This window comes from Onthophagus taurus, chromosome 11, assembly GCF_036711975.1.
Source record: "Onthophagus taurus isolate NC chromosome 11, IU_Otau_3.0, whole genome shotgun sequence".
In the NCBI taxonomy this organism is placed as follows: domain Eukaryota; kingdom Metazoa; phylum Arthropoda; class Insecta; order Coleoptera; family Scarabaeidae; genus Onthophagus; species Onthophagus taurus.
In genome coordinates, this window is record NC_091976.1 from 23,014,361 (window position 1) to 23,026,928 (window position 12,568).

The 12,568-nt window shown below is 28.9% G+C and overlaps 4 protein-coding genes and 1 long non-coding RNA gene across 8 annotated transcripts; 2 read left to right on the plus strand and 3 right to left on the minus strand.

Moving 5' to 3' along the window:
• The first annotated feature begins 18 nt into the window (after positions 1–18).
• Positions 19–1,184, plus strand: LOC111427456 (FCF1 rRNA-processing protein Bka). Of its 3 annotated transcripts, none has more exons than XM_023062622.2 (2): positions 19–108; positions 509–1,184. In XM_023062622.2, exons 1-2 carry the CDS (start codon positions 106–108, stop codon positions 1,115–1,117), a joined length of 612 nt encoding a protein of 203 aa, XP_022918390.1. In that variant the 5' UTR covers positions 19–105; the 3' UTR covers positions 1,118–1,184. The 3 variants fall into 3 exon arrangements, with proteins under 3 accessions (XP_022918390.1, XP_022918395.1, XP_022918381.1); XM_023062627.2 differs by lacking the exon at positions 19–108 and adding an exon at positions 155–286; XM_023062613.2 differs by lacking the exon at positions 19–108 and adding an exon at positions 333–459.
• LOC111427350 (ras association domain-containing protein 8) lies at positions 1,124–6,092 on the minus strand. The gene is made up of 7 exons (XM_023062458.2): positions 6,008–6,092; positions 5,839–5,949; positions 5,431–5,624; positions 4,978–5,371; positions 2,498–2,754; positions 2,198–2,372; positions 1,124–2,138 (listed from the first exon to the last, which is right to left on the minus strand). The coding sequence occupies exons 1-7, from the start codon at positions 6,077–6,079 to the stop codon at positions 1,908–1,910; spliced, it is 1,434 nt and encodes a 477-aa protein (XP_022918226.1). The 5' UTR covers positions 6,080–6,092; the 3' UTR covers positions 1,124–1,907.
• Positions 6,093–6,320: 228 nt separating this feature from the next.
• On the plus strand, positions 6,321–8,190 carry LOC111427366 (Thymidylate synthase). 2 transcript variants are annotated; one of them, XM_023062482.2, is made up of 4 exons: positions 6,321–6,410; positions 6,566–6,693; positions 6,752–7,532; positions 7,586–8,190. In XM_023062482.2, the coding sequence occupies exons 2-4, from the start codon at positions 6,617–6,619 to the stop codon at positions 7,793–7,795; spliced, it is 1,068 nt and encodes a 355-aa protein (XP_022918250.1). In that variant the 5' UTR covers positions 6,321–6,410; positions 6,566–6,616; the 3' UTR covers positions 7,796–8,190. The 2 variants fall into 2 exon arrangements, with proteins under 2 accessions (XP_022918250.1, XP_022918259.1); XM_023062491.2 differs by having other exon boundaries at positions 6,806–7,532.
• Positions 8,191–9,154: 964 nt separating this feature from the next.
• LOC111427431 (dnaJ-like protein 60) lies at positions 9,155–10,204 on the minus strand. The gene is made up of 5 exons (XM_023062576.2): positions 10,040–10,204; positions 9,864–9,957; positions 9,645–9,811; positions 9,422–9,598; positions 9,155–9,371 (listed from the first exon to the last, which is right to left on the minus strand). The coding sequence occupies exons 1-5, from the start codon at positions 10,111–10,113 to the stop codon at positions 9,203–9,205; spliced, it is 681 nt and encodes a 226-aa protein (XP_022918344.1). The 5' UTR covers positions 10,114–10,204; the 3' UTR covers positions 9,155–9,202.
• Positions 10,205–10,334: 130 nt separating this feature from the next.
• On the minus strand, positions 10,335–11,364 carry LOC111427472 (uncharacterized). The gene is made up of 2 exons (XR_002707944.2): positions 10,753–11,364; positions 10,335–10,691 (listed from the first exon to the last, which is right to left on the minus strand). It is a non-coding gene; the product is annotated as an uncharacterized lncRNA (long non-coding RNA).
• Positions 11,365–12,568: the final 1,204 nt, after the last annotated feature.

Here is a 12,568-nt window from a genome sequence, read left to right on the forward strand (position 1 = left end):
TCTCAATTAAAACTTCTACAATAAAATAATATAATAATATAATTAATACGAAATTTTAGCATACACTTCTCGCATGTGACAGTCAAGTTGACATAACCTAAAAAAATGGTAAATAATGTTTTTATTATTAATTTTTTAATAAAACTTAATTTATAGTTAATAATATTAATTTAACACAAAAAAATCAATTTCTTAATTAAAAATTCTACATTAAATTACTTTAATTAATCCCAAAATTTGGCATACACATTTCGCATGTGACAGTTAACCTAACCTCAAAAAAATGGTAAATAACATTTCTATTATTTATTTTTTAATAAAACTTAATTTATAGTTTATAATATTAATTTTACACAAAAAAATTAATTTATTAATTAAAAATTCTACACCAAACTACTTTAATTAATCCCAAAATTTGGCATACACATGTGACAGTTAACCTAACCTATAAAAAAAATGGTAAAATAACATTTTTATTATTTATTTATTAATAAAACTTAATTTATAGGGTAAAGCAAAGAAAACACGAAAAATCGTTGAAAAGCGATACGCCCAGATGAAAAAAATGATTAGTTTAAGCGATCCGCGAATAAAAGCGTCTCAAAGGGCCGCACCGCGGCGAAAAAAACCGGAAGATCCCCAAGAAATGAAAGTACACAACGCCCCACAAGTTAGTTCTGCTTTATTCTTCCAATATAACACCCAACTAGGCCCGCCTTATCATATATTAATTGATACAAATTTTATAAATTTCTCAATCAAAAACAAATTGGATATTATTCAAAATATGATGGACTGTTTGTATGCAAAATGTATTCCGTATATAACAGATTGCGTTTTGGCCGAATTGGAAAAGTTAGGTCAGCGGTACAAGGTTGCTTTAAGAATTATAAAGGATCCTCGATTTCAAAGGATTGCTTGTGTTCATAAAGGAACGTACGCCGATGATTGTTTGGTGCAAAGAGTTACTCAACATAAGTGTTATATTGTTGCAACTAATGATAAAGATTTGAAGAGGAGAATTAGAAAAATTCCAGGCGTACCTATTATGTATGTTGCTCAACATCGATATACAATTGAGAGGATGCCAGATGCTTATGGGGCACCAAAAACATAAGACTAGTTATTTTGATAAGGTATATTTTAATAAATACAATACATTTTGAAATAAATATTTAAGTGATTTTTTTTATTTCAATTGGAGACCAATTTAAAAATTAAAAACAGTGATTGCACTTTGTACTAAGTAAAAAAACACGAAGAAAAAAATGTGAATATGTATATATATATAAAAAGTTTTTAAGAAGATTAATTAATAAACTAGTGGTGACTTTGGAGGTTATAAAAGTTAAAAAAGTCGTTTTTTTAATCTACTTTTCTATAAGAACAATAAAAGATTAAATAATTAAGTCTACTTTTGATATGGCAGTGAAAAATAATGAATATCATACTAGAATACGTGCGCAATTTAAACAAATTTTCGCGATATGCACCTTTATATATGAAAATATTACAAGAAAATAAAAAAACGGTCCAATCACCTAACAAATAAATAATAAAAGATACAAAACAAACATTTTCATCTCATATTTTCAATTCGTATTTCATCTAAACTTCTATGCATAAGTACACAAAAATGGCATAACGTTACAATAAACTATTATAACTATTTATATATTTATATTTTCTAATATATATATTTTATTTATATATTTACTTCCTATATGCAACAATATCAGACTTGCAAATCAAAAAAAAAAACCCTATTTATATACGATTTATACGAATTTAACTAAATCCTAACATCACTTGGGGGCTTGGTTTCTTATTATTCATTTTCTTGATATGGTTTTGAAAAATCGATTACTCGAATATCACTACTAATAACAAAAAAAAAAGAAAATCTACTACACCCAAACACCGTGGGGATTTTTATTAGTCGGGACAGCATTTTCCAATTGTCTCGGCGAACCGATCATTTTCCTCGTACTTCCGACTTTATTTGGACCTTCAAAAATATGTTTTAATTCTTCCGGCGGCGCAATACTCAAACTTTGCAAATTAGCCTCTTTCATTTCCGTTACTAAATGCTCAACTTGTTTCTTTTTTTCCACAATAGCACCTTCTAAACTTGCCACCTAAAACGATTAAATTTTTTTATTTATAAAATTGGTTTTAATAACAATTAGTTTTTTACCTCTTTTTTAAGAGCTTCAGCTGTGAGATGATGTAATTCAGTTCCTTGTTTCGCCAAATCAATGTCGTGTTGTAACCGTTCCATTTCTGCTAATAAATTCATTTCCATTTGTTTTCTGGACTCGTTTCGACGACTTTGGGCGCGTTGTTCCATTTGTAATTCGTCCATTACCAATCTAAAAATTGATTTTAAGTTATTCTTTTATTACAACAAAACTAATTAATTAAAAATGTTAATCAATATTTTTTAGTTTGAAATTAATTGAATTAATTTCAATTATCATAAATTCGATTAACATACCTTATTTTATTTTTACATTGCAATAATTCCGTTTCGCAATTTGCAAGTTTCGATCTCAACAATGTTATCTCCGATTTCAAAGTTTTTTCTTGTTGCTTAACAATTTCCGCTTCTTCTTCAACGTAACTCAAAGCTTGTATTTGTTCGGCGTTAATCCTACTTGCATTACTCATTGTAACTAATTCCTGGGCGATAAAATCTAGTTGAAATTGTTTTTCACGTTCTTTACCTTCCCAAAATAAAATTTCCGCGTCATACTACAACAATAATAAAATTACATTTTTAAAAAGTTTATATTTTATGCACCACTTAGGTTCAGAATCAAATTTTATATGTAATACAGTATAATCTCGATATAACGAACCTTGTTAGAATCGACTTTGGTTTAGCCATTTTAAGAGACTAAACTCAAATGATTCTAGTTCTAGGTCTACTGTTAGTTCTAGTGCTTCAATTCCTATTGATGGAGGTGAGAGCAAAAGTGTTAGAGAGCGATGTGTAAAGGGTAAAATTAGCTACAACTTTTGTTGTAAAAGTTTTTCTGTATCATGCTTGGAATATCGTTTTTGTTTTATGAGCAACTTGTGAAACTACGAATTCTTCCAATTTTCATATTTTTCTCAACATTGATGCAGCTAAGAGCAAAAGTGTTAGAGAGGAATATGTAAAGGGTAAAATTAGCTACAACTTTTGTTGTAAAAGTTTTTCTGTATCATGCTTGGAATAGGTTTTTTTTTATTAGCAACTTGTGAAATTATGAATTCTTCCAATTTTCATATTTTCGAATTTTTCTCAACATTGATACAGCTGAGAGCAAAAGTGTTAGAGAGCAATGTGTAAAGGCTAAAATTAGCTACAACTTTTGTTGCAAAAGTTTTTCTGTATCATGCTTGGAATAGGTTTTTTTTTCATTGTGAAATTACGAATTCTTCCAATCTTTATATTTTCGAATTTTTCTCAACATTGATGCAGCTGACAGTAAAAGTGTTAGATAGCAATGTGTAAAGGATAAAATTAGCTACAACTTTTGTTGTAAAAGTTTTTCTGTATCCTGCTTGGAATATCGTTTTTTTTTCATTAGCTACTTGTAAAATTACGAATTCTTCCAATTTTCATATTTTCGAACTTTTCTCAACATTAATGCAGCTGAGAGCAAAAGTGTTAGATAGCAATATGTAAAGGATAAAATTAGCTACAACTTTTGTTGTAAAAGTTTTTCTGTATCATGCTTGGAATATCGTTTTTTTTCATTGTGAAATTACGAATTCTTCCAATTTTCATATTTTCGAACTTTTCTCAACATTGATGCAGCTGAGAGCAAAAGTGTTAGATAGCAATATGTAAAGGATAAAATTAGCTACAACTTTTGTTGTAAAAGTTTTTCTGTATCATGCTTGGAATATCGTTTTTTTTCATTGTGAAATTACGAATTCTTTCAATTTTCATATTTTCAAAATTTTCTCAACATTGATGCAGCTGAGAGCAAAAGTGTTAGACAGCAATGTGTAAAGGGTAAAATTAGCTACAACTTTTGTTGTAAAAGTTTTTCTGTATCATGCTTGGAATAGGTTTTTTTTATTAGCAACTTGTAAAATTACGAATTCTTCCAACTTTCATATTTTCGAATTTGTCTCAACATTAATGCAGCTGAGAGCAAAAGTGTTAGACAGCAATGTGTAAAGGGTGAAATTAGCTACAACTTTTGTTATAAAAGTGTTTCTGTATCATGCTTGGAAAATCGTTTTATTTCATTGTAAAATTACTAATTCTTCCAATTTTCATATTTTCGAACTTTTCTCAACATTGATGCAGCTGAGAGCAAAAGTGTTAGACAGCAATGTGTAAAGGGTAAAATTAACTATAACTTTTGTTGTAAAAGTTTTTCTGTATCATGCTTGGAATATTGTTTTTTTTTTTCATTGTGAAATTACGAATTCTTCCAATTTTCATATTTTCGATTTTTTCTCAATATTGATGCAGCTGAGAGCAAAAGTGTTAGACAGCAATGTGTAAAGGGTAAGATTAGCTACAACTTTTGTTATAAAAGTTTTTCTGTATCATGCTCAGAATACCATTTTTTTCCATTAACCAATTGTGAAACTATGAATTCTTCCAATTTTCACATTTTTCTTGACGTTGATGAATCTGAGAGCAAAAGTGATACAGAGCAATGTGTAAAGGGTAAAATTTGCTACAACTTTTGTTATAAAAGTTTTTCTGTATCATGCTCAGAATACCATTTTTTTTCCATTAACCAATTGTGAAACTATGAATTCTTCCAATTTTCATATTTTTCTTGACATTGATGAATCTGAGAGCAAAAGTGATACAGAGCAATGTGTAAAGGGTGAAATTTGCTACAACTTTTGTTCTAAAAGTTTTTCTGTATCAATTTTTATTAAAATTTTTCCCTTCCACATTTCAATCCACTATATCGAAGTGTTACTGTACTTACAACTTCAATTAATCATTAATCTTACCTTTGTGAGATCAGCTTGTTGAGAAGATAACTTTTCTCTTTGATAATTTACCAAAGACACCAACTCGCGATATTGAGCGTTATAATGAACGCTTTCTTCGTTTTTATTGAGTTTATTCTTATCCAATTTATTGCATTCTTGTAAAATATTACGAAGCTTTTCGCTGTTTACGGATGAGGTAGGCGGTGGGGGATCTCTGTAAGGTGGTGGAGCCGGTGGATCTTTATAAGGGGGCGCAATGCGTTGACTAGGAGAATCGGACACGGAATCCGAATCACACTGGCTTCCACCCTTTTTCGGGGAGCTGTATTCGCGAACTTCTAACGGATTAGAACGAGCCTGTGGTATACCTTTCACTATCCCCACATTGTCAAGATTTGACTGATAATTAGTACTAATAACAAAAAATATAAAATTAAGATAAATGTGTACTCAAAATTTATACATTCTTACCTGATTAATTTTTGTAAATCTTTGTTTTGTTTCTCAATGGTGTTATCAACAATTATATTTGGTGCTGTTGGTGGTGGTGTTATTGGAATTGCACTTTTTGTTGATTTTGTATTATTAAATTGAGATTTTGAACTTTCATTCCAATGTAATATAAATTGTACATCGTTTGAATATTCACCCCATTTCATTAAAATCTATAAAATAATATCAAACTTATTTCAAATTTCATAAATTAAAAATGATTCATATTAAAAGAACTTAAAATTGTTTCTCAAAATGCTTAGATAAAACTTGTTACAATGAGTTCATTCATACAAAAATGATGAATAAGTCGCATACAACCTAAATCAACTCAAACAAGATAAGAATATTTAACCAAAACAAAACTTGAAATAAAACTTATATTACCTTAAGTGGATTTTCATGTGGAGCTAGCTGCCTTTCATTATTTCTCCACCTTTCAATTAATGTAAACCTTCCAGATTTGCCAGTAGCATGGGCCAATGCAAAAACGACGTCCTAAAAATTTAAAAGCATGATAAAATCTTAAAAATGCCTATTTTCTTGTTGAAATTACCTGACATGTTGTGCTATCCGTAACCCCACAAACGATGCGTTGTATCCCTTCGACCCAAACCTTAAGTTCCATTTTTTGCGCGAGCGAATGTCGTTCGCGTTTTCGAACGTAGAGTCAAGTATTCACATACTGACCCTTTTCGTTGAAATAATCGTCGCCTTTTTGCTCTAAAAATCTGTCTGTTTACCTACTTACGAGTTCGCGCATTGTCGGTTCGGGTTTCGATAAGTGTTATTGGAAAACGAGCATCTCGGTAGGAAGTGACGACTTGAAGTGGGACCTTTTTTCCGTTTGGCTTCGAGGGTGAAATTGGAATTATTTTTGTATCATATTTACAAATGTGTAATAAATGTCACTTGTCAAAATTTAGTGGATAACCTATAATGCTATAGTGTGACGTCAGGTTGGAAACGATTTTTTTAAAATTTTAATTAATTTTTGAAATTAATTTAAATAAATTAATTTTGTTGAATATTATCAACTTTAATAATCAATTTTTTGATGTTTTATTTAAAATTGTTTTTGATTATGATTAATTTTGGGATTTTTGTTTTTCAGTTGGTATTTTTGACAGATCTGTAAAATAGCGGGACAATTCGAGTTAAGGTTATGTTTCAAAAAAACGCGCGACTTGCAAAAATTATTTCTGTGATTTCTTCGAAAAATTCCACGCAAATGGAGCCCTGGTAAGATTTTCCCCCTTATAATCCAACCTATATTCATCTCAAAATCCTTTTCCTTTAGTATAAATATTAAATCTGAAAAAAATATTGATATTGAAATTATCGTGAACCCTAGCAGGCAAAGCAATGAGAATAAGGAAAATTTGATTAAGAATAATTTTTCCGCTGGTGATGTAATTGCAACAAAACATGAGGAGTATCAATATTTAGACCACATCCATAAAATTATAACCACAGGTGTTAAAAGGAACGATCGTACAGGAGTTGGTACATTTGCTTTATTTGGAGCCCAAATGCGTTACTCTCTTCATAACAATATATTTCCTTTATTAACAACAAAACGCGTTTTTTGGCGCGGTGTAGTTGAAGAACTTTTATGGTTCATTAGAGGGAGTACCAACGCTAAAGATTTAGCAAAGAAAAATGTGAATATTTGGAATCCCAACAGCACCAGGGAATATTTAGACTCAATTGGTTTAACTGATCGTGAAGAAGGCGATTTGGGACCTATTTATGGTTTTCAATGGAGACATTATGGAGCTGAATATGGTAATATGCACACTGATTATACTAATAAAGGTATTGATCAATTAATGGATGTTATTAATACTATTAAAAATAAACCAACTGATCGAAGGATAATTATGTGTGCTTGGAACCCCATTGATATCCCTAAAATGGCATTACCTCCTTGTCATTGTTTAGTTCAATTTTATGTAGCCGAAGGAGAACTTTCTTGTTTATTATATCAACGTTCAGCGGATATGGGTCTTGGAGTTCCTTTTAATATCGCCAGTTATGCTTTACTTACTTATATGATTGCTCATGTTACAGGATTAAAGGTATATATTTATTTTTTATGATAGGGTTGTACTTTAATCGACTATTTTTGTAGCCAGGTGAATTTATTCATACCTTAGGCGATAGTCACGTTTATACAAACCATGTGGTTGCTTTAAAAGAGCAATTAAAACGCACACCACGAGCGTTTCCTACTTTGAATATCAAACGATCTGTGAGCAACATTGAAGATTTTCAATTTGAAGATTTTGAATTAATTGGATATGATCCATATCCAGCCATAAAGATGCAAATGGCTGTTTAGGCCCATCAAAGCAAGGAAACAGTGATGATCGAATATAAAACAGTGTGCTCCATTTGTTGATGATTGTAAATTTGGTTGAAATGAAGTACATTCTTTTTTTGTATAAGATAGGGTTAATATGTTGTACTTAAGTAAAGGTGAAGTGATCCAATATTAATAAAAAACCAAATATTTTTAATAATCTGTATAAATTTATAACCTAAAAAGCCATTAGATCTATTTCTGAGTATAACAAGGTGTGTTGTATCTACTCATGATACATTACAAGTTGATTTTCCACCTCAAATTTTCATTTTATTATTAATTGACAACGTTAATAATTTAATAATGTAATATCTCTCAGATTGTATTTAGGATACATTTGAAACACATTAAGCTCTTTCTAAACATTGAAATGTGTTTCTTTTCTAAAATAAGTCAAAAAGTTGTTAAAAAATTATGACAGGTACATATTTGAGGTTATGTTTAAAAGTGTATTAAATCTCTTTTATTTACAACCTTATATATTGTTTATTATTATATTCCGCACATTGTATTTAGGATACATTTGAAACACATTAAGCTCTTTCGAAACATTGGAATGTGTGTCTTCTAAAATAAAACGAAAAGTGGTTAAAAAATTATGACAGGTACATATTTGAGGTTATGTTTAAAAGTGTATTAAATCTTTTCTATTTACAACCTTATAATATATTGTTTATTATTATATCCCTCACATTCTATTTAGGATACATTTGAAACACATCAAGCTCTTTCTAAACATTGAAATGTGTTTTTTTTTCTAAAATAAAACTACAAGTGGTTAAAAAATTATGACAGATACCTATTTGAGGTTATGTTTAAAAGTATATTAAATCTTTTTTATTTACAATCTTATATCCCTCGCATTGTATTTAGGATACATTTGAAACAAATTAAGCTCTTTCTAAACATTGAAATGTGTTTCTTTTCTAAAATAAAACTAAAAGTGGTTAAAAAATTATGACAGGTACCTATTTGAGGTTATGTTTAAAAGTGTATTAAATCTTTTTTATTTACAACCTTATATCCCTCACATTGTATTTAGGATACATTTGAAACACATTAAGCTCTTTCTAAACATTGAAATGTGTTTCTTTTCTAAAATAAAACTAAAAGTGGTTAAAAAATTATGACAGGTACCTATTTGAGGTTATGTTTAAAAATGTATTAAATCTTTTCTATTTACAACGTTATACATATATTGTTTATTATTATGTCCCTCACATTGTATTTAGGATACATTTGAAACACATTAAGCTCTTTCTAAACATTGAAATGTGTTTCTTTTCTAAAATAAATCTGTCATTAAAAAATTATGACTTAAATTATGAGGCTATGTTTAAAACTTAAATCTTTTTTATTTACAACCTTTTAATTACATTAATATCACAGTTCTGCATTGTTAATATGATTTTGTTCTTCCCATCGTTTCTGTAATCTTTCTAATTGTACTTTGTTTCCATTTCGTTCAGCTTCCTCTTGCAATTCTTTTAATATCGCTTCGTTTTCAGCAGATACTTTTATTAACTTGTCTCGTTTTAACGTTACAGATGCACTAAAAATTACTTGTTAAATTTTAGGTCTTAAATATAAAATAAACGTTACTTTATTGCGATAACTTGAAGAACAACTCCGATTAAAGTAACCAAAAGACAAATTAGAACAATAACAACATTTGGAAGTTTTTTTAATCCTTTAATACCATAGTATGGTTTAGTTTCGTAATATTTGTCTTGGGATTTATCACGATTATGCCAAAAGATTGGGTCATCAAATGGAGTTCTAAAAATGATTTTAAATAAAATTGTTTAGTTAATTTATTATGTACCTTTGTGAAACAGGGTTGTAGTATTGTCCTGTTGCTTCATCTTTTGTAACAATCATTCCTAAATCGTAACTTCTCCTTAAATTTGGTTTACTTAAAATGTTGTAAGCTTCAACAATTCGTACAAATTTTTTGTTGGAATCTGGAGATTTGTTTGCATCCGGATGATACTAATTAATAAAATCAAATTAAAATTTAAATAAACGGTGATGTTCGATTTACTTGTTTCGATAGTTTAATAAAAGCATCTTTAATCTCTCTGTTGGAACAATCCCTTTTCACTTTTAATACGTCGTAATGACTCTGGTGCCTGTTTCTGGACAAAAACGTTTAAAAAACACCCAGTTTTTTTATTTTTATTCATTATCACACGTTTTATTTGCATTCTTTTCACTTGCCTGGTAACTGTCGAAAATTGAAAACGTTTAGTTGTTAACAATGCCCATTTTGCACTAAATAATTTTGCCTGCATTTTATTCTTTCCCAAAACCAAATTATCACGTCATTTTGGCTACAAAGTTGGTTTATTTACGTCATTTTATGGTTGACATTGTATAATTTGATGTGTATTTGGTTGCATATGTATTTTTTAAATTTAGTTATTTGTAATATTTTTAATAATTGTCATTCTTTCTATGTAAGTAGAAAGAATGCAATAACTCAAAGTCTCATTAAGCATGTAAATACAAAAAAAACAATGTATGTATTTATTTTATTTTATAAATTTAATCTAACACCTAAAAGATATGTTAACTGTAGAAGAAAGTTTTAATTCCAATTCAAATCTTTTAACTAGGATAATTAAGAAAGATGAAATTAAACGTTGCTTAGATTTTTTGGAAAAGAATTTTTACACAGACGAACCGGTCAGTAAATATTTAGAAGTTCTGAGTAGTCTTGAATCATTGGAATATTTTCGAAATTTTGATAATCACTACATGGAACAAGATGTTTTGATAATTATGTTGAATGGACCAGAAATTGTGGGAATCTGTGGTAACCATATCATTAAAAAAGGATTTGATGTTGAAATGAAACCAGTTCACCTACCTACAAATACAAATAATTTAGAAATTATATACGAGAAAAAATTGGTATTTTTGATAATTACCCAAATTTGGAAGCATATTTTAGGATAAGTGTTTGTTTTCTGGCTAAAAATTATCCAAAACAACGATTTGCAACACATTTAATAAGAGCATCAATTGATTGTTTAGGCTTTTAGCTGAAAAGTTGAACTATAAATTAATCATTTCTCAATGCAATAATTTTCATGCCAATAAAATGTTATTGGAGTTGGATTTTAACATTATTTATAAACAGAAATATAAAAATTATAAAGTTAATGGAGAAATCATTATTAATCCAGAATATCCTCATGAATATGTAACATTTTATGCACTTTTTATCTAAATGTTAATCATAATATTTATAGCAATAACTTGTAATACTTTGTGCATGAGTTGTTTAAGAAGTACAAGTTAATATACACTCTTTACTTATTTTAATAGCTTCACTTCACAATAAGAATACTTCTTCCTCTTCAACGAACCATCTTATATCAAAAACCATTGCCTCATAATTACCAAACTAGGGCTCTTAATTGAAACAATATTATGATGTGAATTATAATAAATCATGTAAATCACATTTAAAAAATCTAAATTGCTATTAATACTAATGTTTCTGTAGATTCAACTCTTCGATTTATGTTTCTATAACCCCAAATTTTTTGACAGCTTTTATTAAAATTTATTGAATTCTATTTAAAACTGTTAAATTCGAATAAAATCTTAAAAAACATGTTGCTTTTTATTAGATTTCAATTAATTCTTGTATATTTTAAAGTACTTTTTAGTTAAAAACACAATTGAGTTTGTTAATTCGATCTCATTTATTATTAGTTAGAATTTCTTGAAAATCCACATTTTTCCTAAAACAAAGTTTAGTGGTGATCAATTTATTCAATTTTTATTAATAATTATAGTTTAAATTAATAAAATCATAAATTGATACGTTCAAAAACTTATGTTTTTCCTTTAATTTCTTCTTTTGATCAACCCCTTATATTTTCTTGACCAATTAGAGATAGGGATTCAAATCGAAAACAAAAAATGATCAAAGTAGGCGATGGTAGTCTATATAAAGGCTCGCATTTTTGGAAGAAAGAACACTTGTTTTTTCGTCAACAAATAGTGCACGTCAGTTAATTTTTAACTTAACCTTAAACAAACGGGTGATTTTCAAGTCGTATCTAGTTAATCAAAAAAAGACTCGCGAAGTGTCTATTTCAAGATTCAATTAATGAAATTGGATGGAGTGAACATTATTATGGTTCCCCTAGATGTTACTTGTGCGGCTTGTTCACGAGTGTTGAAATTACACAAAGTTCGCGGTTTACGGTACGTACTGTTCTTTGAAAATGTTTGATGGTGATAGTGATACCATATCGTGTAATATACCAAGAAAATGGAAGAGAAAGGTACATCACTTTAGAAAAGTTGTTAAAAAACGCAGATGATTAGATTGGTTATTGCCAGCAGAAGGTAAGATATAATAATAATATTAGTAATGATAAAAATGAATCCTTCGAGTTTTATTATTTACTTTTTTATGTTGAATCCATACAACTTAGCTTACTTAGATCATAAGCTCAGATATTTGTGGAAGAACTAAAACTAGAACCAAGACAAGCACTAGAACTAACACTAGACCTAGTCTCTTAACTCTTACCGCCGCAGTGGTACAAAAAATAAACCACCTAAATTTTGACCTAACTGACGCAGTGGTGTATAATGTAGACCACCAATTCGTAATTATTTTCCTACTTTCGTAGCCGCAAAAAATTTAAACCACCATCGTTGTATCGTACGTTAGTGCATTGTAAATTACTAATTACGGCATTATTATATGCAGAAACTTATTTA

Coding starts and splice junctions, on each gene's coding strand:
- LOC111427366 (XM_023062482.2), top strand. CDS start 6,617: ATGTTTCAAAAAAACGCGCGACTTGCAAAAATTATTTCTGTGATTTCT. Junction 6,694..6,751: donor TCCACGCAAATGGAGCCCTG/GTAAGATTTTCC, acceptor CTTTTCCTTTAG/TATAAATATTAAATCTGAAA. Junction 7,533..7,585: donor CTCATGTTACAGGATTAAAG/GTATATATTTAT, acceptor CTATTTTTGTAG/CCAGGTGAATTTATTCATAC.
- LOC111427350 (XM_023062458.2), bottom strand. CDS start 6,079: ATGGAACTTAAGGTTTGGGTCGAAGGGATACAACGCATCGTTTGTGGG. Junction 5,950..6,007: donor CGGATAGCACAACATGTCAG/GTAATTTCAACA, acceptor TTAAATTTTTAG/GACGTCGTTTTTGCATTGGC. Junction 2,139..2,197: donor CTGAAGCTCTTAAAAAAGAG/GTAAAAAACTAA, acceptor TAATCGTTTTAG/GTGGCAAGTTTAGAAGGTGC.
- LOC111427431 (XM_023062576.2), bottom strand. CDS start 10,113: ATGCAGGCAAAATTATTTAGTGCAAAATGGGCATTGTTAACAACTAAA. Junction 9,958..10,039: donor CAATTTTCGACAGTTACCAG/GCAAGTGAAAAG, acceptor GTTTTTGTCCAG/AAACAGGCACCAGAGTCATT. Junction 9,372..9,421: donor CTTCAAGTTATCGCAATAAA/GTAACGTTTATT, acceptor AGTAATTTTTAG/TGCATCTGTAACGTTAAAAC.